This window comes from Mercenaria mercenaria, chromosome 2 (genome assembly GCF_021730395.1).
Source record: "Mercenaria mercenaria strain notata chromosome 2, MADL_Memer_1, whole genome shotgun sequence".
In the NCBI taxonomy this organism is placed as follows: domain Eukaryota; kingdom Metazoa; phylum Mollusca; class Bivalvia; order Venerida; family Veneridae; genus Mercenaria; species Mercenaria mercenaria.
The window spans coordinates 62,472,920-62,500,252 of NC_069362.1; the positions used below are offsets into that span (position 1 = coordinate 62,472,920).

The 27,333-nt window shown below is 34.4% G+C and overlaps 1 protein-coding gene across 1 annotated transcript in view; it reads right to left on the reverse strand.

The window, feature by feature from the left end:
* Positions 1-642: 642 nt before the first annotated feature.
* Positions 643-27,333, reverse strand: part of LOC123562792 (low-density lipoprotein receptor-related protein 12-like) — a 46,666-nt gene continuing 19,975 nt past the window's right edge. The window contains exons 3-8 of the mRNA XM_053536725.1: positions 17,599-17,789; positions 15,026-15,154; positions 12,580-12,699; positions 10,024-10,154; positions 1,768-1,870; positions 643-864 (exon numbers count right to left, since the gene is read on the reverse strand). Coding sequence (XP_053392700.1) covers positions 737-864; positions 1,768-1,870; positions 10,024-10,154; positions 12,580-12,699; positions 15,026-15,154; positions 17,599-17,789 — 802 coding nt within the window. The 3' untranslated portion in view covers positions 643-736. The remainder of the gene's footprint in view (positions 865-1,767; positions 1,871-10,023; positions 10,155-12,579; positions 12,700-15,025; positions 15,155-17,598; positions 17,790-27,333) is intronic.

Consider the following 27,333-nt stretch of genomic DNA (forward strand, 5'->3'; position numbering starts at 1 on the left):
AGAGAGAGGTAATATCAATGGTAGATTTGCCGTTTTGATACAGTTGATAGTAAATATTATCGAATATTATATTAACTTTTAACCTGATAGCGGCAAGTGGTTTTGCTTTGGCGACCAGTGCAGACAAAGACCACCCGGACATGCAGGGTGATCATGGTCTGCATTGTTCGCTATTCAGTCAGTACATTTTCATTAAAAAAAAAAAAAAAAAAAAAAAAAAAAAAACTTTGAATAAGAAGAGGCGTTGCAACCCCTGAATGAGTTGAATGAAGAAACATTCCATTTAAGAAATTTAGCAAGTTAGAGGTGAACAGATCGTTATGGCATACTTGTGATTCTTACTTCATGGCCTAATTGTCAGTTTGTCCGACAGCTTCTTTACAAAATGCAACTATGTAGAAAATGTGTTCAGGTAAAGTACTTTTAAACCTTTAGCATGCTTGCAAGTGATTTTGCCTTTTCGACCAGTCCAGACCAAGATCAGCCTGTACATCATTGCATGATCTGAACTGTTCGTTATTTAGTCAGTAAATTTTCAGTGAAAAACCCTTTGAAAATAATAAATGCTACTGTCCAAACTGAATGGGCTAATCAATTTTAGAAATTTAGTATGGTAAAGGTAAAGATATGCTTATGTATTTTTCCATGTGATTTATAAGACTAAGAAAATACACATAAACTGAAAGTTCTTTTTTAGGAATCATTACTGTTCTAACAATATTTTCTACGACTGTAATCACTGCATAGCTGTCCAGTTCAATCTGAAACCTGAATACTCGTTCGTGACATCTGAGCTGAAGATCACGTAGGCATGATCTCCAGACACTGTGAACTGTCCTGGAGCTACGTTTCCACAGAATGGACCTGAAACATACTGTAAATGGTGGGTAAGAGTAAATTTGTAAAACATAAATTAATGAATATATATGTACTGAAGTGGTTTTTACACAATTAAATAATTATTATGTTGCAGAACAGAAGTGCCAATTTAAAAGAAATTCTGTTAACACTGTGAAATTTATAAATGTGTCATTTTTGAAGAAGGAAGCTCACATACAACATGGAAAAGTCTTCTGCAACCGATGGCCACCTATTTCTGTTTATTTCATATCAATATGAATCAAACATATTTTTACTGAAGTCTACCTATAAGAAACATTTTATGAACGTCGGTAAAGTCTGTATATAATATTTGATAAGTTTCTCTACAAATTACTCATAACAAATTCGTTGTACTTATAATTCAGGAAAAAACTGTCAGAGTAAAATTTTATATCAAATTTTATATAACTAAATCATCATTATAAATTCAAAGGGACTACCTCTCAAACTTACATTAAAATTGCTCTAAAAGTGACTAGTGGTACAAATTTATAGACTTACTGATTTTGGTAGATGTTCTCATAAATAAACCAAACCATATATTCCGAAAGGTAATAAACCGTTGCAGCGCTTTTGAAACAATGCAAAAAATTTACATTCCTCTGCAGTTATACCTATATCTATCTTTTTTCACCCTCTTTATCATTTTACAGTGTCAAATTTACACTCTATGCCAAACTGGATGGAAGTGAACATGTTGAACAATTTCACCTAAACTGTGGACGAGTAGCCGTAATCTTCCAAATCAACTATTGAACATAAAAAGACCATCTGGGCATCCAGATCATAAAATGATGCATAGGTACGATTTTGTATTCTGATGCAAAACTCAGATCATGGTGTTTTTGTCGTGTTCTTCTGACGGTTTTCATTGTGTAATATTACCGTGCGAGGATGCTATTGTGTCACCGGTGATTTTCACGAAGTCGTAATGACACGTAGTATCAGGCTCTATGTGAAAATGATCATCAAATTTAAACGCAAGCGTCTGCAAAAAGAAAAAACAAAGAAGTTTCTTTATCTATCTTTTGTGATTATATATAATTATATATATTCATGAAATAAGAGAACTAAGCGATATTGTTTACATAATTTAACCTCTCTCTTGCAGAAGATTTATACATTATCACAAAACGTATGTAGTAAAACTAGAGTATAATGTACCCGCGAGACATCGGAAATTTATTCTCCCTTATAAACGAGGTTCGTTGTATCCTTATTACGAACTATTCATTATATATGTGGACGATGTTGAGAACTAGTTCGTAGTGCGTATGGTTGAATCATATATATTTATTTTAATTTTTTTTTTATTTACTTCTGATATTTCTAAAGGAGTACTTCCATTTCCAGCACCGAAAAAAATGTTGTGAGGGTGGTTCATATGGTACCCCGGCAATTTTTAGATACTTTTTTCGGTAGTTTTTTACTGGTTCTAACTGGTTCCTGATTCATTTGACGCTAATTAGTTTATCCTTTATTTCCAGGTGAGTTTCAATGATTTGTCACACACACCAAACTCCCCGATAACTTTATGTATATAGTATTTTTTCCCTGAACAACAATGTTTAGATAATATTGGTGTCTAAGCTTTATTGTCACATTTTTTACGAAACAACGTATGGCTAACGTTTTTGTGTAAATCAGTTTGAATCCAGTTTTCACGCAATGATTACCTTTGTGGATGATAGTAATGTACATTTTCAGTTTTGTATGGACAAATTAAGTGGGATATTGACTGTTAGTGACTGTTTCGATGTGCCGACCTGAGCCAAACGCACAGGGTGAGCAATTTTGATCGCTCACCGTCATTCGTCTGTCGATACTTTCCATTAAACCGCATCACCTCCTTAACCATAAGGCCAATTGTAATGAAACTTCGCAGGGATGTTCCTTGGATCGTCTTCTTTGAAAAATGTTCAACACTTGAATTCCATATAGAACTCTAGTTGCCATGGCAACCGAAAGGAATAACTTTTAAATTCTTCTTGACCAAAACCACAAGTCATAGGGCTTTTATATTTAGTATGTTATTTATTTGATGGGTTTAACGTCGCACTGACACAATTATTGGTCATATGGCAACATTCTAGCTTTGATGGCGGAGGAAGACTAAAGGTGCCCCTCCGTGCATTATTTCATCACGAGCGGACACCTGGGTAGAACCACCGACCTTCCGTAAGCTAGCTGTATGGCTTCCTCACATGAAGTATTTAGTATGTAGCAACATCTAGTGGTCCTCTGCCAAAGTTGTTCAAATTATAGTGGTTCTCTACCAAGGTTATTCAAACTATTCCACTAGGGTCAAATTATGGTCCCGCTCAGAGTGGCACATGGTTTGCATAGACTTATATCGGGAAATCTTTGAAAATCTTCTTGTTCAAAACCACAAGGTATAGAGCCTCTTTATTTGACATGCGGCATCATCTAATGGTCCTCTATAAAGATTGTTCAAATTATGCCCCGGGATGAAAAGACGCCCCGACCCGGGGGTCCCACGTTTTCAGTAGACTTACATAGGCTAAAACTTTAAACATTTTCTTGTCTGAAACCAAAAGACTTTTTCTGAAACCAAAAGGCATTTGATATTTAGTATGTAGCATTGCCTTTTGGTTCCCTACTAAAATTGTTCAAATTATGCCCCTGAGGTAAAAAGAGGTCCCGCTCTGGGGGTCTCAAGTTTTACAGACTTAAATAGGAAAAAAACCTTGCCTGAAAGACCTAGGCCTTTGATGTTTATTATGTAGCATTGAATTGTGGTTCTCTATTAAGATTGTTCAAACTATGCCCCAGAGGTGAAAAAAGGCCCAGCCTCGGAGGTTTCAAGTTTTATATAGACTTACATAGGAAAAAACTTTTAAAAATCTTCTTGACTGAAAATTCAAGGCCTAGGCTTTTGATATTTAGTTTGTAGCATTGCCTAGTAGTTCCCTTACAAGATTGTTCAAGCTATGCCCCTGAGGGAAAAGAGGACCCGTCCAGAGGGTCATATAGTAACCTTCAAGTAAGGATTACATCTGAAACATTATGATTTAACGTCTGGTGATGTTTATAACATATTCAGATTCTATAGTCAGTTCTACATTAAATGCAGCTGAGCTTTATTCCTGACTTTGTTCCGTTCTGTTCCGCAAAGTACCAATAGCTATATAGGTGAAGGTATTTTGCGGAACGAAACGGACAAGAAATATTTTACTTGATGTGATTTCAACTTGTACCACAGACAACAGTTTCAAGCACTACTTCTGCAACAAATACGTTTTGCAAGCATTGGCATCCATTCACAAGTTCTAATTTTGTAGGTAGTACATAGAATCAGAGTAACAAGTATACACCTATAATCTGTAAGTGAAAAACAGAACGGTCCGGCTGTAATCTTTAAGTAATGATTACATATGACACATTACGATTTAACTTCTGGTGATATTTATAACAAATTCAGATTAGTCAGTTCTACATTAGGTGCAGTTAAGTTTTATCCCTGAACTTGGTTCCGTTCCGTTCCGCAAAGTACCAATAGCTATATAGATAAAGCGTTTGCGGAACGGAACGGAACAAGAAATATTTTACTTGATGTGATTTTAGCTTGTACCACAGAGCACCAACTGACTAGTTTCATGCACTTCTTCTGCAGCTCATACGTTTTGCAAGCACTGGCACGCATTCTTAGTTTCAAATTCTGTAGATAGTACATAGAGTTACAATTATAATGAATGCAGCTACAATTAAACTGTAAGTGAAAAGAAGAACAGTCTTTATTTGTCAAAAACATGTGATTAACCAGGACAATGAATCGAATGCAGTAGGTTATTTTTTATCAGAGATGGTGGTCTAATTAGTTTGAAAGCACTGTTTTTTACATTTTGATTATACCCCGTGTGGTGCCTCTTAACTTGTTCCGTTCCATTCCACAAAGTCCACTTAGCCCTATGTTTAACATTTTATTTACTTCATTCATTTTGATATTTCAAAGGTTTACAATTAGTCATTAATTATTCTTTATTTTTATGCGCACAGTATTACGGTTAAAGTTAATGTTCATGATAATTCCTGAAACGCTGCATTCAATATTGTTTACATACACTTTCATGATTTTTCTTTTGCGTTTTGGATATTGTACATCATTAAAGTTCTTTTGATAATTGCTTTACTTTTTATATCTAAAACCCAAAGATACAAGTCAAACTTGGTATGTGTAACAAATGTTCTTATGCAACATTCTTCTTTTAAGTTGATATGTAACTTGCTTACTTGACGCCATCTATAGCAATGTAAATAAAGAATTGCTTACAAGTTTCTTTATTTCCAGTCTGCCCTGGCAAATTTATTTATTCGTAGAATTTGCATTAATAAATTATCTGCTATTTCCCTTAAAGAAAATTCATTTTATAACAAGAGACATTCTAAAAAAGCATATATTTATTCCTACCAAGATCGTAAAGAAATCTAAGCCGATAACTTCGCTGTACAAAATAATAACAAAATTAATCCTCGCTTTTACATATTTTCTTATGGTTTTGATACGCATTTTGTACTAAAGTTAAATAAGTGAAAAACACCCGGTTCTTTTTATTACCACATGCATATTAAAAAATTAATTATAATGTTAAATAATTTTGACCTATAGAAAGGAAAGGTTCACGTGAAAGGATCGCAAACACTTAACTGAATTAGTTTGTCATAACTATCTACTTTAAACAAATGAATTTGTTAGGGCTCAAACAACGTGTTCTTTATAACCAAGATTTCGTTGTAACTACGTTATCTGCATCCAAATGTATGCATGATATACAGAAGGCAAACAAAACGCGCTTGACTAATTCGATGCTGGATAGTTAAACTTTTCACATCTAAGGAAGCTGGAGCAGTCACTTGAGTATTGACTTTTATGTGTGGATGAAGTTATTGGAGAATAGCTGATGTCTGTTACACAATTATTAAGTAGTGACGAAAATAAAGGTAGGTCTCTGTCAAATGTACTAAGTTATAACAGAGATAAAGAGAAAGTGATTCAAAACATTAAATAAGTATAAAAGGAACATGCTTTACAGAAACGTTTTGCAGCAGTAATATACCATGAATCATAACACGTGACTAATAATGTGGAAGAACTATTTCAAGTTCAAGTTTCAAGTTTGAATCAGATCTGTTCTGTAGTAACTGAGATAAAGCTAAAGTGCATCGCAACTTGAACCTGGAATTCTAAGTAAAACAGGGCATAAGCAGCTTATGTAAAAAAGGGTATTTCAGTTAGAACCACCAAACCTAAAACATTTATCAGTCAGCATATGACCTTTGCTAACATTTAGTATTATTTTATCTCCCTTTTGTCTACAATGATAAAATTGCATTTCTAGAGAAAGAGATATTTTGACTATAAAAAAACAGTTTCTACCTTTTGGTACGTGACCAAGCGAAATTGACTGTCAGGTCATGTGACCGCGTTGATATTTTGTCATATAAGGGCAATCAACTGCTTCAATATTTTAGTCATATTATTGCCTTCCATGTACACATAAGGTAGTGACGTCACCATTCAATGTGTACACAGGCGATTACCGCGCTAAATGATGAAACTGTATAATAAATTGAATTAAAAACATCTTCAAACATTTTTTATTAAATTTTGTTTGGTAAAATAAATAAATATCATATGGAGGATTTTAGTAACATATTGATTGATCTTCGTGAAACTTTACACAAACTAAAATCACTAAAGGGGTCAGGCGTAGTGCCATGCAAATTTCGTCAGGATCATTTCAGAAATTCATGGATCTTCATGAAATTGGGAACATTGTAAGTTTCTGGAGGGCGGTGGTGCATGCATAACCTTCCTCAAGTTCTCGCCAGGCACTGCAGAGTCATTATCCTTTATTTTTTATATTCAGAAATTCCTATGAAAATAACCAATCGACGGATCTTTATGAAATTTAAATCAAATACTGTAAAGATTACTAGGGCAGTTTTGCACATATAACTTTTGTCAGGGTATCTTAACTAACTTAAGAGATATTGTCTGCTTTTCTATTACCTTAAGCATGTTTATATATTTAAGCATCAAGTTTTACTCAGTTAGTGAGCAACCAATTATGGCACAGTCCTTTTTATATAAATTTTGAATATCTTGCATGCGCGGATCCAGAGGGAAAATCCTAAAAAGGGAAAGAAGAGAAAAAGGAAAGAAAATGGCTTTTCGGAAAGGCAACATTATAGGACCGCATTTAAAGCGTATGTGACTGCTGCTACATACGACCCCGACATAATTCATATTTATGTTAATTATCTCAAAGAAAGAAAACTTAATATTATTATTTTTCCAAAATTTAACAGGTTAGCTCATAAAAATGTAAAAATAAGGGGTATATTGCATAAAAAATTGCAGTGGAAAAGGTGTCCTTAAATTGCTTCTAAAATGTCCCAGAATGCAGGAAATGAAGCGCTGAATTTCAAAATTTTCCATGGGGGCAATCCCCAGGACCCCCCTACCTGGACGGCTAATTTTCTATTTCAGTCTGTTCAACAAAAAATGTTGACAACCCTGTGCTTGTAAATAGCTAAACTCTACAATAAATACACATTAAGCATAATTCGCAAACCCCCTCTGACAAAATTGGCTGGATCCGCGCATGTCTTGACATTAAATATTTTTAAGATATAGTCCGCTCAGTGACCAAACAACAAAGTTGGTGGGAGACTATGAAATTTACTGTAATTGCTTGTTTATCCATTCGTTTTTGGATAGGTAAATTTTAAATTTTTTATACATCACAATAACATATCTTGCTTCCGAGACACGCTTTTGAAGATATCTTAAACATAGAGACTCGGCTGAAGTAGAAACTCGATATTAAAGAACAACTGTTTATTCCCCGATTTTTAGCTAGACTATACGAAGTATGAAGAGCTGTCGTTCTCGACCCGGCGTCGGTGCGTCCGCTTTGATGCACTTTCTCTTTATCTCTGTTATACTTGATGGATATTTTTCAATCTTAAAACAGTTATTTATCATCATAACACACATCATATGGTATCAAGGACCATAACTCATGCACCAATATTTCATGAGTTATCCCCCTTTTATAGTAAGAATTTCTGATAACAGTTTTGATTTTCTTTCCACTCTGTTAACAGTAAATGAATTTGATTCAGACATCAAATAGTTCTTCCACATCATAACCAACATCATAAGACTCAAGGCCCATAACTCAGTCATCAAATTTTCATAAATTATGCCCCCTTTTACTCAAACTTTTAGCTAATTTTAATGCATTTTCACAATATTTCTTTAATACATAAAGGATTTGTTTCAAAATTAGAATGGTCGTTCCACACTTGCACGCACATCATACGATACAAGTGCCATAATCAAACACCAATATGTGGCCTCTAGAGGTTTAAAAGGTTTTTTCTTTGACTTTGACCGTGTGGCCTAGTTTTTGACTCGACTTGACCCAGATTTGCACTTGACCTAAAGAAAATCAAGATTAACATCCTGACCAGGATCTATGAAGATACAGTCATAAACTGGCCTCAAGAGTGTTAACAAGCTTTTCCATTGATCTGACCTAGTGACCTAGATTTTGACCCAACCTGATTCAGATTACAACTTGACCTAAAGATCATTGAGAATAACATTCTGACCATTTTCTATTGCGATATGGACATAAATGTGGTCTCTAGAGTGTTAACCAGCTTTTCCTCTGATTTGAATTGGTGACCTAAATTTGAACATTTGAACCTGACTTAAACATTATCAAGACAAACATTCTGAAAATGTTTCATTAAGATATATGTTCATAAATAAGGCCTCTAGAGTGATAACTAGCTTTTTCCATCTATTTGATCTGTTGACCTAGTTTTTACCTCACATGATCCAGATTCAAACTTGACCTAAAAATCATCAAGATTAACATTCTGACCATGTTTCTTGAAAAAAAACAGTCATAAATGTAGCCTCTAGAGTGTTTACAAGCTTTTCCTTTGATTTGATAACCTGGTGACCTAGCTTTTGACCCTACATGACCCAGATTTGAACTTGACCTAAAGATTATCAAGATTAATATTCTGACAAGTTTTATTAAGATATAGTCTTAAATGTGGCCTCTAGTTTGTTAACTAGCTTTTCCTTTCATTTGACATGGTGACTTTGTTTTTGACCCCCACCTAACTAGATTGGAATTTGTTCTATAGATCATCAGGTTTAACATTCTGACCAAGTTGTATGAAGATATAGTTATGAATGTGGCCTCTAGAGTGTTTACAAGCTTTTCCTTTGACTTTATAACCTGATGACCTAGGTTTTGAACCCACATTACCCTGGTTTGAACCTGACCTAAAAACATCAAGATTAACATTCTGACCAAGTTTCATAGAGGTGCTGTCATAAATGTGGCCTCTAGAGTATAAACAGGCCTTTCCTTTTACTTGACCTGGTGATCTAGTTTTTGACCCAAGATAACTCAATATCGAACTTGTCCATAATTTTGATCAAGTTTCATTAAGACTGGATCAAAGTTGTGACCTCTAGCACGTTAACAGTCAAATTGTTGACGACGGACGACGACAGACATAGGACGATTACAAAAGGCCACCTTGAGCGCTTCTTGCTCAAGTGAGCTAAAATAAATGAAAACCGTAAAAGTTTATGTAAAAATAAAGCAGATGCCTGGTTTTAGGTTATATAGCAGTAACTAGGTCAAAATGTGCTTCCGTGGTGTAGTCGAAAAACGTCCCTAATAAACAGATCCTAATTTTTCCATTTTAAAGCATTTGGGCGTAAACTAGGGATCAAATTGGCATTATTTCACTCGTAGAATATATTTTGCATAAAATATGACACTTTACATGCTGATATTCGCATGTTTTTAAGCTGTTTATTTGAAAACAAAAGTAAAGTGTTTATTCTGCGGACCGCTCCATCCAAATGTGGCAGTATGAGGGTACCTGATTTCAGTTGACTTCCACTGCATACTATTCAACACTCATTTTTCTTTTCGTTTTCTTGAAGCATATGTATAGCTATCGTGAGGAAAATAGGTCTATCGCGAAACGAAAATCTAGAAACTGTATCAAAATTGATCGGAAGTAGCTGAATCTTAAATGAAACAAAGAACAGTGACACAAAATTTGTTTTAGTTTCACCTTTGTTCCTGTAGGTGCCTGTACAAAGTTGGTACAGTAAACATCTCTTGGGTACGTGGAAGGATAGCCTGGACTGGTGATTGTGCCTGCAGATCCAGTTATATTTAGGTTTCCACATCTTTGTTGAGATGCTAAAAGAAAAAATAGATAAAGATGAAATTTAGCAGTTAGCTGGAACGTGCTCTTTTTGTGTACATTTTTATTTACGCGCATACTTTGATAGAACTTAGTATACACCGACACAATTTATATATGACGACCTTCCAGCTTTCTACATGGTGTAGACAAATTTGTCTGTTTGTTTATTTATTTTTTATTTATTTATTTTTTTTTTTTGCTTCAGCGCCGTTTTTAACAGTATCAGTTATACACTACGGGCTGGTAAAGGTCCATAATGCTTTAAATTTTTATCTTAAAAAAGACTAAACAGCTTTTCAAATAGATGTTATGTGTGATTACATGGTTAGAACAGTTAATATTGTGCATGAAATGTTACGGTTAGAGTCACAGCGGAAGGAAATAAAAACAATAACTCCAGTAAATTATTCTAGTATAATAATCAATTTTCAAACCTTTGACAAAGGATGAAGAAAGTAATTATCAGAAACAGGATTTAACAAGAAACTAATGTATTTCATGTGCATTATGTCAGCCACATTTTAACAAAGGCATTATGAGCCTTTAACCGTTAGCTTTAAACGTTCAAACTTTCCCACATGAATCAAAGGTGAAGGACGAATGATTTCAGACAGAATACCCTCTGGAAGGACACTAGGTATCAGAGTTCATGGACGTGAGGTCGTTTTGGTACAGCCACTATCTTTCCACTGTTCTCTTGCCAGTAGTGATGTACCGACAATCAGCGACAATCGGATAATCGTCGGCGTGGCATTTATGATCGCGATCGCCGATTTCACTTTTCCCTGACCGATTAATTACTTGGCACCCTAAACGGATGATTTAGTTGTTTCTGACCTCTTTCTTTCTGGTATTTACGATTCTTTAGGGTAATTACGCCAAGGAAACTACTCTTTTACAAAAATGGCTTCCTCTAACGTCTCGAAAGATCTCGAAGTCAACTATGACCACCCAGATTTTGGAAGATATATATATCTTTTACAAAATTTAAGCCGGGAAAACCATCATCCAAAACTCTGGACATTAGTATGGCAGTATACAAAGCATGCCGTAAGACTTACGCAGACAAAAGTGTTTTCAATTTTAAATTTTGTGGGATTGAAAACTTTCCAGTCGTAAACTAAGAATTAATTAATCGTTGTCGCTTTTTTTTGCTGAAGTTCAAATAACTTTATTTAATATCACAGGATTATTATTGTCTGCCTGCACTCTGGTGTTAATATCGCAGGATTAATACTGTTTGTCTGCACCTTGGTGAAATTTAGACGAGTACCTGATTTGAAGTTTACTATCTTCGCAAATATTTTACTTTTATGCTGTTAACTTACTTGTATTAATAAAGGGATACAATAGAAATAGGATAGTTACTGTAATCTCTGTGTGTTACATTTCTTAGGTAATGATATAACATAAATTTGAACTTATAGATATGCAACTAAAATAACCAATTATCCGATTATGTTCGTTCAATCAAATCGGTGGGCTTGTCCGGTTATGCCGATTAATCGTTTAGAAAGTCTAACCGATTTGCCCATCACTATTGCCAGATTCCACCATGATATGGAATACGCGAGTTGAAGTCAGGCATCTCAATCACTCGCCCTCGTTTGCTCTCACATTAAAATTTATACACTGGAAAGACAAATATCATAAGCGATTGTTTTTATACAGCAGGTTGGTTGTCACCAGTGTTTGTGCTGATGTGCTTCTAAGCAAACGGAACTTGTAATTACACCGTCTTGACTATGTCAGTTTAGTGTAAATGTGAGGTTTGTAAGCCACAGAGCGTATAAAATTCGAGCTGCTGTAGCTTTATATCTAGTAAAAGATAATTACAAATCTCTGTGCTATTGTTTTGTTTTGTTTCTTACTGGATGTAATGTGTACATATGTGTGGCATCGCTTTTTTAGGAGTTTTGCTATCAAATGTACGAGTACATTGTTAAGGGATGTAAAAACATTACATGTTATTGTTCCTTTTTCTCTGTCTGTTTTGTTTAAAGTATTCTTAACGATTCAACATTTATTTTGTATACTAACTTTTAAAAACATTAAATATTATAGTTCTTTTTCTCTGTCTGTTTTGTTTAAAGTATTCTTAACGATTCAACATTTATTTTGTATACTAACTTTTAAAAACATTAAATATTATAGTTCCTTTTTCTCTGTCTGTTTTGTTTAAAGTATTCTTAACGATTCAACATTTATTTTGTATACTAACTTTTAAAAACATTAAATATTATAGTTCCTTTTCTCTGTCTGTTTTTTTTAAAGTATTCTTAACGATTCAACATTTATTTTGTATACTAACTTTTAAAAACATTAAATATTATAGTTCCTTTTCTCTGTCTGTTTTGTTTAAAGTATTCTTAACGATTCAACGTTAATTTTGTATACTAACTTTTCATCAAAACCTACCAATTTTTAAACAGTCGGATGGCAATTCATCTGTATTATCTCCGCAGTCATCGTCGCCGTCGCAAAGCCAGTCACGTGATATGCATTTACGGTTCGGACATCGCCACTCATCTCCAGGACCTATATAATGTCAAATTTGCAATTCTTTTCAAGAGATAAATCTGTAACAGAATGTAAATCTAAACAAGAAATATCTATAAAAAAAGAAGGTCGGCGAATTGTATTAAGACAAGAAGTTTATGAGGTTTTCATATCATTTGTGTTATTCTATCATCTATCTAACATTTTGAAAATAGCAAAACTAAACACAACATTTAAACAATTTAAATGGTTCTCTTTTAATTTTTCACTAAGGTCTCGTAACGGTACAATATCGTTTATGTTTTTTTTTCTATATCGAATAATTACAGCAGTGGTCTTGAAGTCACTTCTCTACCTACAAGACATTAATCGATCGGCTAATCACACCCTTATTCATGTGATACGCAGACCGTATTCAGCTCTCCCTTTAAATTGATACATATTGTATTTGAACAGGTTTCTATTATATTTATTAAATTTATCTAATATTTAAGATATATCAATATTCTTGCAAAATATAATGAGCAAAGCGTAGCTTTAAAACTGTAAACAACGTCATTTAACACTCATTGTCTGACATTTCACTTAGCATTGCACAATCAGGAGAGTGAAAAACAAGAACAATCTTTATAAAAGATTGTCGGCTAATTGTAGTAAGACAAGAAGTATATGAGGTTTACAAATCGTGTCATTCTATCATCTATCTAACATTTTGCAAATAGCAAAACCAAACACAACACTTAACAACAATTTAAATGGTTCTCTTTTAAATGTTCACAAAGGTTTCCTAGATGTGCAATTCTGTTTCGTTTATTTTACGACGGATTACAGCAGCGGTCTGGAAGGCACTTCTCTATATAGAAGACTCTATTCACATCCTTACTCATGTGATACGCAGACCGTATTCAACTCTTTCTGTAAATTGATACATGTTGGTATTTGAACAGGTTTTTATCATACTAGTAGTTATTAAACTTACTTATCATTTTTTAGATATACCATAATTCTTGCTAAATATACTGAGTGAAACTTAGCTTTAAAACTGTGAACAGCGTCTTTTAACATAAATGCTTTGTCTACATTTCACCCAGCGCAGCACAATCAGCAGAGTGAAACAAATAGACACTCTCGTCCAATCAGGCAGAGTGTTGCATAAATCGTTCATTTTGATAAATTATCTATAATGCGTTATCCAGTAGTCTGATTTGCAAACTGAGATCACGTAGCATGGGTCGGTCAAGGTCACGAATTCGTCCTTAATACGGCATTCGCCGAAAAAAAAGTATAATAAATGCAGATGGTAACAAGAAATATCTTTAAAAAAAGATGGTCGGCGTGATGTACCTCAAGCACAAGTTATATATGGGCAGAAACCTGTATTTTAATTTTTTTGGCAATGTTGAAAGGGGCCTCCGTGAAGTTTTGTATAATAAGGACAGTAGTTGTGAAGAAGACTGTGTTTAGAAATTGTGGAGGGACACACGACGGACACCAAAAAATCACAAAAGTTTGAGCTTTTGGTGCTTAAAAGATGGTAACAGTAAGCAAATAATATTGAAATACGTTCTATACTTTATTTCTGGAATTGTTGGAAGCAACATGAACCCTTACCCTACTTCAGCTTATTATCAAATTAGTCTATCATTCAGAGTATGTACAGTACTGTTTTCACCGGAAAAATTAATTTAGAGTCTAAAATTTAACAGTATCGTACATGTTGTTGCAGGTTAGTAATGATTTGCACTAATTAGAAATTGTTGCTGTAATACAGGGTAAGAGTTAATGACTGTATAAAACAAATAACCTTTAATTGTAAAAACAAAACTTAAGGAAAGGAAACTTAACAAAACAGAAATAACTTAACAAGAAAACTTAACAAAACAGAAATATGTCCGGATTAGCAGAGGAATATTTGGTTACGCTCACCTGTTCAAGAGTTACGCATACAACCCGACGGTGCTGTATTTACAGAGGTTATAGATGACGAACGCGCTGTCATTTCACTAAGTGTCACACATGACTCAGAGTGAAGCATTTTCAGCCTTTCCTCTAATCAGCGCCACTCTTACTAAATCTCGCATTATGGCTGAAAATACCGAGAATACCTTACCAAGCAATCCGATTGGTACATTATTCAGGCGGCATAAGGTCATACGAGGTCTTAAAATCGTGCTTAATACGGCACGCCGAAAAAACAAGAAACTTTATTGAACGAGTATTGATATTTCAATGACGATAGTTTATTTTTTGGATTAGTGTTTCAGTCTCCGCTGTACATTATGAGAATACAGAAGACAGTCACAAGTTACAAATGCAATAAGAAATTAAAGGGAAATAGCATAAGGTCTTACGAAAAACTACATACAGCCAGTATTCGTTCCTTGACAGTTTTGTTCATCACTGTTATCACCACAATCATCATCATTATCACATCTGTACGCACTGGAGATACATTTGCCGTTGGCACATTCAAACTGAGTATGACCACAGGAATCTGCTTTGACAAGACTGATTAATTATTGTTTTATTATAAGAATAGGTTTTCCACATTAAAGCCTTAACAAAGTATAATCAAGACACATTGCTTACATTTTGTTATAGCTTTCTTACAGATTAATTTGCCTATAACATTTTCTTTAAACACATTTGCACTACTACCTGTCTAAATTCTAACTTTAACCTAATGGGTATTCATTCATAAAATCTATAACAAGATAGTTTGGTAAAGCATTGCCCTTCACAACATTTAACATCAGCTTAAATAGAACTTTATTATAAATAACGTTTGATAGACTTTAACAACATCTGCGAAAAGGTCCTTAAAAATTTGTTTGTTTGTTTTGGGTTTAACGCCGTTTTTCAACAGTATTTCAGTCATGTGACGGCGGGCAGTTAACCTAACCAGTGCTCCTGGATTCTGTACCAGTACAAACCTGTTCTCCGCAAGTAACTGCCAACTTCCCCACATGAATCAGAGGTGGGTCCTTGAAAAGCATAGAACGCAACTGGGCAGCATTATTCATATAGTCTATTCATGAAAGGTATTAAAATGTACAGTAGTTCTCACGCCCCCAAGTACCGGTTACAGCGGAATTTCAAAACAGTAAAAATAAATGTTCCCCTTGATCTCCTTGGATCAGAGAATTAACTACACGGATTCCAAGTATCTAGGTTAAAAATAAAAATTACCCGTAAGAGTTGCCTTAGTTCGTTCTGTTAGGCAATCAATGAATAACAAATATATCGATCTAAATGTATCTTTAAATAGCGTTACATCAATATAACATGTAAATGAATATTTTCCCAAAGTTTGTGCATTACATGTATACAACAAGCCAGAACATTATCAAAGTACTGAGAGGACTGATGGGGGGCAGTGCTTTGCAGTTTCAAGACTTGATGTAACCCATTCATGTCAGGGAAGTACATGCAGGCATTATGTAATGCACTTGTGTGTGGCAAGAAATGGAGTGGTCACAACTTTAACAGTGCACAGCAAAAGTTATTAACTTTGTGTTCAATACATTTCTATATTTTGTTCAAAAGGTAAAGATAAAAAATCTAGTCTTGTTCAATAGCAGTTGTTCATCGACAAACAAAAACCTTTCATTGCCAGGTTTATAATTTATATTTATAATGCAGTTTAGTTTTCTTCAGATATTGTTGTTAATATAAAATGTGTAGATCTATTTAATCATATCTGGATCAAAAATATAATTGAAAAATGCAATATTAAAGTTATGTTTGGTAAATACTTTGGAACTTGTTTTCTGTGTGTTGTCAGGTTGGTCATAAGCTCGACAAAAAAAATGAAAGACGGTTTGTTAAATCTGGGGGCACTCAAAAAGGATATGATCGGTAATTAGTTAAAATTGTGCTTCCGCGGTGTAGTCGGAAGGTAGGAAATAGATTATTTTGTGCAACTTCGTGTAAACCGAGTTGTTTTATTAAGCTTTTTTTTTCATTGGTAGAATTCATTCTGTAAAAAATGAAATACATTTCATGTTTATACCCCACCGATGGCAGGTTATGCAAATAGTAACCGAAAGTGGATTTTTGTGCGTTTTCTAGGGAATAAAAAGAGAAGTAGGTTTTGAAAATGTGATTCTCTGTAAAGATTAACATGTATAACTCAGAAGATCTTATCTGGCCGTTTGCTATGTAATATGAAACAAGTCAAAAGATTTCCTGCGGCCAGAAGTTATACAGACCAGAAATTGTTGACAGTAACTTATGGGTGAATAACGTACTTGTTTTTTTTATTATTATTATACTATTTCGCTTTAATGTAGGAATTATTACTCCATTCAACATGATTTCTAAGTAGACCTACGAACTATGTATTTCTTAATTCTGAAAGTTATTGTTTTGAGCAAAAATAACTATATTTCCCTTTCATGTACATCAGCTTAACTAGTCACATTCCTTGACTATTGAAATACTTTACTAGATTTTTCACCTGGACTAATTTGACAACACAGGACCATAATCCAGGAAATTGAAGAGCAATTAACACAAAAAACGTTATGCACAACAAGATATCAATATTGATCATTGCTGTAAGTTTGAATAAATAATATGAAATAATGAATGAGGAATTCAGGTCACAAACATTTCTCTATATATCATATAAAGTGCCATCTATATTGCAAAAACAGCGTTCCATAAATGCGATAAACCAATCGCATGTCGGTAAAAAGTCACGTGAAATCACCCAGTCCCCATGTGCTAGACTACTTGTTGCATTCCAATATACCTGCGGTCTTTCAGGCCGCAGGTATCAAAGAAGAATGTGAACTAGTGACCCTTCAGACGATAACACCTTTTTATAAAATGGTGTATTACGCTTCATCAAATCCTATTCTTTCGGGTCTAATTCGGATAATTAATTGGAGCAACTGTTTACAAAACTGAAGTTTCGAAAATTGTTTAACTTACGATTGGCTTGAGTGGTAAAGTTGTAGAATATTTTGAATCCTAGAAGCTGGGTACTGATGTCAGTAACGAACTGCATGGTAAGGTACCGCTGGGTAGATGAGATTGGGTCGAATGTATGACCACAGTATTTACCAAGACTTGGTGAACTTGTAGTTTTTCCATCAAAAATCTCCAGATAATCAGAGGCGCATCTATCAAAATAATTACAAAATACATCTCTTTTTTGTCTTACTTATTTGAAAGTATACTAAACAGAAGTTTTATAGTTGAATATATGAACTGTTATTGTATGTAGTTTATGTATTATCAATACTATACATTAGTATAAGACGGTTTACACACCAAATATGTTTAGCCAACAATAAATGTTTTTCAACTGACTGTAACTGACATTAAATTCTATATACATAATTAATGCATATATTTAGTAAAGGGAAATACCTTTGATCAGGAATTTCTTCATTAGAAGTAAATATCTGAAGACAAAACTAATTCAGTGTGCAGATTATCAAATTGTATCTAAGCTGCTTTTGTAGAAAGCTCCTACACCCTTAGCAGCATTTCTTTACGTTAAGTGTACATGTTTTTTTTTTTTTTTTTTTTTTTTTTTTTTTTTTTTTTATAAAGTTGTTGTTTTTTTAAATCATTATAAAATATTTTTGTTTCAGAAAACAGTCAAGGTTCTGTGAAATAAAAAGGAATGAAATGAACAGAAATATCTGAGATGCACTTGATAGAAGACCTTTAATTCAAATTACGTCCTGGCCTATAGTGATCTGTTTTTCAGAAAAAGTGTGTGATCTCTCTTTACCCATATGCAAGGTAATTAAGGAATTGCAAACAATTCCATGTAAACACCTGTGTTGTTCCTTAGAAGTTCGTTTATTTCATTACCCGAAATCAAAACCAAAAGAAAACGTGCAATATTCTCAATTTTAATTCAATATATTTAATATTTGAATAAATATGATATAATCAATCTAAAGTATTCAAAAGCGTGTGTAGCTTCTTCTTAAACATTTGGATATTGTGGCCACTCAAGGTTTAACCGGGTAATCAGTCAAACCAACCAGTTCAGTCGCGTAACCAGCCCGAATTGTAGGGAACAAATCAGCCGACCAAAAAAGGACCAGGCGTGCTCCGAGTCTACATTCTAACCCATGACCAGCAAAATTTACTTATTTACAGAAAAACAACTTGTAACGTGACACAACTTTCATCAATGCTACGGTTCACTATAAACGTGTCACCGAACCGGACACAGCACTGTAGTGACCAGCATCAGCAAGTATGACTCCTTCATTATTCTACGGGTAACCATAGCAATGACGAAAATTTAGCTGGGTAACCAGCTAGAATCGCAAAGCAAAGCAAGGCAAGGCAATGCAAGGCAATATATCCCTTGAGCCAGGCTATATAGAGCTAGGCAAGGCTATAACGCAACGCTATAAAGATATTACCAGAGTACTAGGGCAATACCTTTTGTACACCACTACTCGATGCCATGCAAGTTGTCTATAAAATGACCAAACCAAAAGAGAATTGAAATGCTCTAGCTCTAGTCCCCCGATTCACGTTGGTAACTCGCGCGAGCCGGAAACCAGGTCCAGGGTTATATATAGTTTGAACAAAGTACATACGTGACAGTAAATAAAAATGTTAAAGTATGCTACGCCCAGTCAACTTCTGATAGGCAGAATTTTTCCCCGACACAATAAATTTTATTGTAGGGATAATACACGTTTTTTTGTGTATTAACGTCTGCAGAAGCCCGCGGGATTGTTTGTGAACGAGAGCGAAGGTCGAGGTCACAAACATATCCCAAGGGCTTCTGCAGACGTTAATACACAGAACAAACGTGTATTGTCGCTATTCTTGCATAAAAATATATTTCACGACGATTTATGTATTGTTTTCATATGTGATGACTTGACGATTCCGGTACATTTTTTATTTACCATTCCCGTTTTTCTTGGAAACGGTAAACATGTTTTAAATATCCGCATCCAGGGCCCGGAAATAAACAGCACTATCAAAAGCACACCCTGCGGGTTTTTAAGCGATTTTTTTATCTCTCATTATTACAAACATAAAATTACCAATAATTGTTCGTATCATTTCACAATTTGGTGGACTCGATCACAATTTCAAGAATAATAACTTTACATTCGAGTTATATTGAGTACGGACACGCAGGTGGAGTACGGATGAGTACGAACGTAGTGTCAAGTTTCCAAGCTGTTTATATAAATTCTTCGAGAAATTAAATAAAAACATACTAACTGATACTAACCAAAGTCATAAATATGATACCTAAAAACAAAGAATCGCACAGGTAAACACGCGATTCTTTAACATTCACGGTTGTCTACAAAAATCTGAATTGACGCAGAGTTCTAAAAGGGGAGTAAACAAGGGAAGAAACGAGTACGAACAATGTAGGGGGCAGCGCATTTGGCGTTAGTTACTGATACAGTAAAGCATTCTATGGTTTAGATTGCATCTTTAATGCTTCAAGAAGAGGTTTTTATGAAAGAAAAAAGACGCAGGTACCAGATGTCAATCTGCGCAGAATTACATATATGTCCCTGGGAAAGCATTTCAAAAATAAAAATCGGGTATTAACAGCACGTGAATTGTCTTGTTTGCACACGATTTTTCTCCCGTTAATACCTGGGCGGATCCAGTGAAAAAAGTAGTTTTTATGCAAGAATGAAATTTATCCCCCGAAAATTCTGGAGAGAAATGATTTTAAATACTTGCGTATATACTTCGATACATCAAGCAAATTATTACAGCAAGAACAGACAGCTCTTTAATAACTTTGCAAATCTTGTAATTATTTATTGAGATATGTTTCTCAGAATGGCCTCTTTAATGAAGTCTAAATACAATTCAAGGCCAACTAGATTTAAATGAACTCCGTCGGGACGATAAAAGGCCGTTTCTGCGTCAATATCTGTTGAAATTCTGTCTGCCCTTCCCGACTCTAATACAATTTTACGACAGATTCTGTTCAATCGTTTGTGTTTAGTTTCGATAGGAGTGTATCCCCCTCTCGACCCTGACCAGACCTGTCTTGGCAGAATACCTAGCCATATAATTATCGTCTGCGGAAATAGTCCCTAAGGTAAACTATCTCTTGCCGTATGAGATTTCTAATATCCGGAGCTTTGAATTTGAGTAAATCGTTACCACCTAGGTTGATGACGATAATTCTGGGCGGTCACGGAAGACAGAAGAACCTGTGTTACTATGTGTTGTCTAAGTCCGCTCCAACCAATACCTCTTACCCCACCATGCAACTGACACTCCCTCTATGTTTAAGTTAGGTTTTCCAGTGGCTGTAGCATGTGTCCCCCGCCCAATACGGGATTGAATCAACAACAATCCAAACATCTAAATATAAAATAACGGTACTGAACTATATGTATATGTAATCGAATCGTTCATATACCTTTATTTAAGGAGTTAACGTATATATGTCTTATAGCAATCTGATGATCAACGGCCCAGTTTCATTATTGTTTCTGACGGATAACCCTGAGCCGCCAGGTCAGCCGTTCTGCCAATTCCGAAACAGTGTGACCTGAAATGTCGAAAATTGTAACGCGTTTTACCGATAGCCATTGATAACACGCTAGAAAATTGAGACCTAGTCACAACAGTGCCGTTTTCGTGGCAAAAAAAGGAGAGTAGTTATATAAATACCGCTTTTGGCGATTTTGACCCCCCTGACCTTTTGACCCTTGGTCAGGACTGGTCAATGCCGGCCAATTTAAAACCCACAGGTTTTAAGCCCAATTAAAAGTTTTAAAGTTAAATTTAAATACATATGATATAGATGAGTTTACAGAATAAAATATATTGTTTGAAAGAAAGAAGATTTACTGATAATATAAATCCTCATTATGTTACAACAAAAAACGGGAGAAAAATGATAAGGGCTACTTGTTCATCTTGTGGAAAAATGAAATCAAAGTTTGTTAAAAGTACAGGCGGTAATTTAGATATTCACAAAGCAATGTTACCTTTATTACCTAAGAAAGGTTTAACACTTCCAGGATATAACTATTGTGGGCCGGGGAACCCCCTAGAAAATGGACCCCCTGTTAACGAACTAGATGCAGTATGTATGGACCATGATTTTTGCTACGACTCAGGACTAAGTAAAAGTGAATGTGATAAGCAAATGCTTTCCAATTTAAATAAAACTAAATCAAAAACATTTGGAGAAAAGATTGCAAAACATTTAGTTGTAAAACCAGCCATCAAAACGAAACTTAAATAAAGGTACTGTTTACTTTAACTTATATGGTAATTTAAAGACACCAAAGAGCAAAGCAAAATTTAAAATTGGTGATCGAGTTCGCTTAAGGGGGAATGGTACTTTGTCAAAATTTAAGATTTGCTGATTGTCTTATATACCAAAATAAATTTGAAGATATTTCCAATTGATATCATCATCTTTTAGAGCAAAAAACATGCGTATGACGTTACCATGACATCACAAACATGACCCGTTTTCGCGCTTTTTACGTCCGTTCATGGTAGCACTAAAATAGTATAAAACGCGAAACTACAAGCGTATTGTTGGCGTCAATGCATTATATTATATATCAAACGACAGAATAAAGCAATTTCTTAGTGATTATTAACATGAACAGGTATTTTCTATCTGAATTTTCGAAGGAGGTTCGAAAACAGACATTTGGTTGTTAAAGAAAATTCAGGAAGAAAATCGATTCTGATCCATTTTGCAAAAAATTGGCCCGTGGAATTTTTGCCAAATTTTTGTATGTGAAAATTCATTATGTTGTTAATATCTATTCCAAAATAGAAAATGTTCACCGAAGCGTTTTTGTAGTAAAACCGTTTGAACTTGACTACTGCAGCGTCGTTAAAAGACATGTAATCGTTATGTAACGTTACATGTGTTTATTTAAATGGCTTGTCATAATTCTACCTGGAAACCTATAACAAGTAGTTATGAGACATGAATTAAATATTTCAATCTAATCGTAAAAATATTACACATTTCATAACATGCAGTATTTCAAAATATTTTCATTGAAAAGTGCGTATCTTTTAAATTACTAGAAGTTCTTGATGTTCATTTCAATAGCCACTTCATGCACCTTTTTCAAACTCAGCTGCTCTCTAAATAAGTCGCGATAAATACGGACAGGCTAAAAAAGTTAAGTTTTTGAAGAAGGGAGTGTCGGGAGTAATAATAAAACGGAGAAAAGCAAAATAGAAGAATCGTCAATTATGCATATTTTGGTAATGTATTTGACAATGGTTGCAAAATATGCGGAAAAAGACTTACTGAAGCCCGCCCGCTTAGCTCAATAGGTAAGAGCGTTGGTCTACGGATCTCGGGGTCGCTAGTTCGATCCTCGGACGGGGCGTATGTTCTCCGTCAATCTGACTAAAGTACATCTCCTATATTACGCTACGCATAGGATCTGAAAACGACCTATTCATTGCCTCGTTCTGACGGCTCTTTCGCTAGCCAATCAGAGCCTAGCTTACAACATCTTGCAAATCTACATGTAGCATTGACTTTTGATATTTACAATTCTTATGTCGTTATGTATCAGATAGCCGGCTAGCTCAGTCGGTAGGCCACTTGCTTTGTAAGCGAGGGGTCCCGGGTTCGAGTCCTGGAATAACCGCATATTTTCTTATCCTTTGACAATCGTCGTCTGATTGGATAACATAAAAATAGCAATAATGGAAATCCAAAATATACAGAAGACGAATGTGAATGGGTCGTTCTCAGATCTTCGTTTAGAAGATCAAGTACTTTAGTCAGATTGGTTCTCCGTGACAAATTTGATGAACGACACTGTGTCTGATATCATTAGTCCCTCCACCTCTGATTCATGTGGGGAAGTTGGCAGTTACTTGCGGAGAACAGGTTTGTACTGGTACAGAATCCAGGAAAACTGGTTAGGTTAACAGCCCGCCGTTATATGACTGAAAAACTGTTGAAAAATGGCGTTAAACTCAAAACAAAGACTTTACTGGAAAAAAACCTATTTTCCGAAACTAAGTATGGTCTATATAGTGTACTACATTTTAAAATGTAAAATCTAAAATGCTATGGCATTTTACGGAACCCCTATTTAATTTAACGTTGCAGCTGCACTAGGTAAGCATGGGATAATTAAAATACAAACATTTCCGCACAGTTCTATCCGAATGTTAATTTCGTTTAAATTGTATTAATGATACAATTAAAGGCAGATTTATAGAATTTAAGTAAGTACTACAGTAATAAGACTGTTAAAAAGTTGATTAATTTTCTGAATCAAGTTTTTACGCTCGTTTCAACAGTATGGCGGGTAGTTTCCTTAAACATTGTTCCTGGGAACGACCAGTACTAAACCCCTAACTTCCGACACAAACTACCAAGTGTTCTCACATAAAGAGCCATGTTCGGTAGCGGGCTCGAACTTACAGTCCTCCATCAGTGAGATATCTCAGTGAATCAGACCACGTAGGCAGTCCAAAAGTTGACAGTTTATATATATACGCTATTTTGTTTGCAAGCAGTACAACGAATTTTAAAATTCGAATGTTACGTATGAATTTTAAGATTCCGCCGCGTACTGTTTGCAAATATTACACGTCAATAGTTACCGTTCTACCTGTTTTAACATATGTTATTTGAGCCGCGCCATGAAAAACCAACATAGTGGCTTTGCGACTAGCTTTGATCCAGACCAGCTTGCGCAGTCTTGTCAGGATCTATTTTGTTCGCTTTTAAAGCCTATTGCAATATAAGAAACCGTTAGCGAACAGCATGGATCCTGACCAGACTGCAAAGCCACCGTATGTTGATTTTCACAAGGCGCGGCTCATTTCATTTAAATATTTATGTTATTTGTTATTTGTTGCACAGGGCGGGGAAAAAAGCCTGAACAGAAACGGCTAAATTATGAGTTTTAAACATGCCATCACGGACAGGTGCCCCTTCCGTTTACATGACGACATAACGATATAGAAAAGATGAATGTTCGTCCAGATGCCGTTTGTTTCGCGGCTTGTTTCACAATATTGTCTTTCCTAAAATTCAATAAAAAATATATTAAAGTTTGCAATGTTGGTCCAAATAGAAACTAGCAGTATACACTAGAGAACGATCACTCAAAAAGATGCTAAATCCGTTCCCGATCCTGGATTATGTACTGAGCTTTTATTTACACGTATTTTAGAAAGAATAAGTTTGAATAGAATGGCTGTATAATAAGTCTTAATAAATTAAGAATGCTTATATTTTTAATAAAAAAAAACAGCCAATGAGCGGGAGTAAGCTTGTCTACCTGCCTGACATAACTGAAATACTGAAAGGGCCGTAAACAGGATTCTATCAATCAAAACAAACAATAATATGAATTCATTTGGAATTTCCATATAAGCCGACAATCACGCATGTTATGCGCCCTTTTCCGAGGTCACCGTACCGCGCTACTGATAATTTCCTTACAAGTCAACACGATGCTGGTACAAATCTATACTTTAGGTTGTGTTTCTGTAATAAAAATGTAAATAACAGTATCTGTTTGTCTCCCTTGGCTATATTTTTGCATGAAAACAAAAATGGGATAATCTCGTAAATATTAGTACTAAAGAAATATTATCAATAAATCTATCTATAAATATAAATTTGCCATCAAATAATATGTTTGTTTCCAAGCACCTTATTACATAAAATAAATACACATACAAAATGATATATATGCAAATTTAACACACCCGTGTGAGTGATAATTTTCTATGACTGCTATATAAAAATAAGAATTTTCTAATGTTTGAGTGAAAAAGAGCAATAATTTTATTGAGTTTTCTGTCAATTATTTATGTTAATTTCGTTTTGAAAATTATATTATTATTGACCCTTGAGCCATTGGATATGCTATGGTATTCACTGGAAAAGGTCAATATTGTCCTCCTCCGTTGAATATCACATCATATCCGATGGCTTAACAGTCAATAACTGTTTTATTATATGGGTTCAAACATCAGACAAAGTTCTTCAATTGACTGCTTTAGAAAAAGTTGAAAACGTTTTTCTTCAGAGACTACTTTGCATTATTCTAAGTTTTGACTGAGTTTTAAACAGTGATGCTGGTGACAGTGATAGAAATTTAATGTTTGTCTGTGATAATTGTATGTTAGTAATATTTTAAAATATAGTATTATCATTGACTTTAAAATTAATAATTGCTATTTTGATTCGTTTTAATTAATCTTATTTAAAATATTTTATATTTAATATTTTATTTCAACTTGTATTGTAAAAACGCCATTGAATATGTTTTAAATGTAAATAGGCGTTTAAGCAAATAAACCAGTTTCAGTTTCCAGTTTCAGTTTCAGTTTTTAGTAAGTTTATAAATAAGTAACAAATATTGTTGCAACATATGTAATGTTTGAAAGTAACAATAACTGTGTGAAAACTTATCAAAGTTTACACGAAAACAATTAAATATGGTCAACTTCATAGATTCCAAAAAATTGGAGCAATTCTGTAAAAGCTATGGAGCCCGATATTCGTGCTCAATTGCATAAAGAGGCAAGCAATTCTGGACTGATGTACAAACATATTATAGAGGACGATGACTCTGCAGCAACGAAATAAACAAGGGAGAAAGTCAATTCTGACATTGTAAAATTTCAGATCCAGCACATACAAAACGGATCGTAGGAAATAAACTTGAAAAGATTAGTCGAGCCTGTCCATCATTAACCGAAAAAGTGAAATCATCATAAAAAATTCACATACGCTGTCAATCAAAACAAGCAAAAAGGAGAAGCTGAATTAATACAGGCGCTAGAAAGCATAGTTCCCACATATTATGGAGAGCACCATCTTGCAGCCACTGGTTTAAAAATAAGGCTAATAATGTAAATATTCACGTGCTTACGTCATGTCTTAAGCGACGCTGTTTATTGCGTCACAATGCTCTAATTTAAACGGTTGTACTAGAAAAACACTTCGGTGAACTTTTTTCTATTTTGGCACAGCCATTAACAACATAATGAATTTTTACATACAAAAATTTGGCAAAAATTCCACGGGCCATTTTTTTGCAAAATGGATCAGAATCGATTTTTTTCCTGAATTTTCTTAAACAACCAAAAGTCTGTTTTCGCACCTCCTTCGAAAATTCGGATAGAAAATACCTTTTCATGTTAATGATCACTAAGAAATTGCTTTATTCTGTCGTTCGATATATAATCTAATGCATTGACGCCAACAATACGTTTGTAGTATCGAGTTTTATACCATTTTAGTGCTACCATTAACGGACGTAAAAAGCGCGAAAACGGGTCATATTTGCGACGTCATGGTAACGCCATACGCATGTTTATCGCTCTAAAAGATGATGATACAAATTTGAAATATCTTCAAGTTTATTTTGGTATATACGACTATTAGCAAATCTTAAATTTTGACAAAGTACCATTCCCCCTTAAGTAAACTTAAAAGGCATTTTGAAAAAGGATATACACCAAATTGGACAGAGGAAATATTTATAATTTATAAAATTAATAATACAAATCCCAGAACATACACTATTAAAGATTTAAATGATGAAATAATTCAAGGTTCATTTTATGAACAAGAACTTTTACCTACTACACAAGAAGTTTTTAGAATAGAAAAAGTTATTAGACGAGACTATAAGAAAAAACAAGCTTTAGTAAAATGGAAAGGTTACA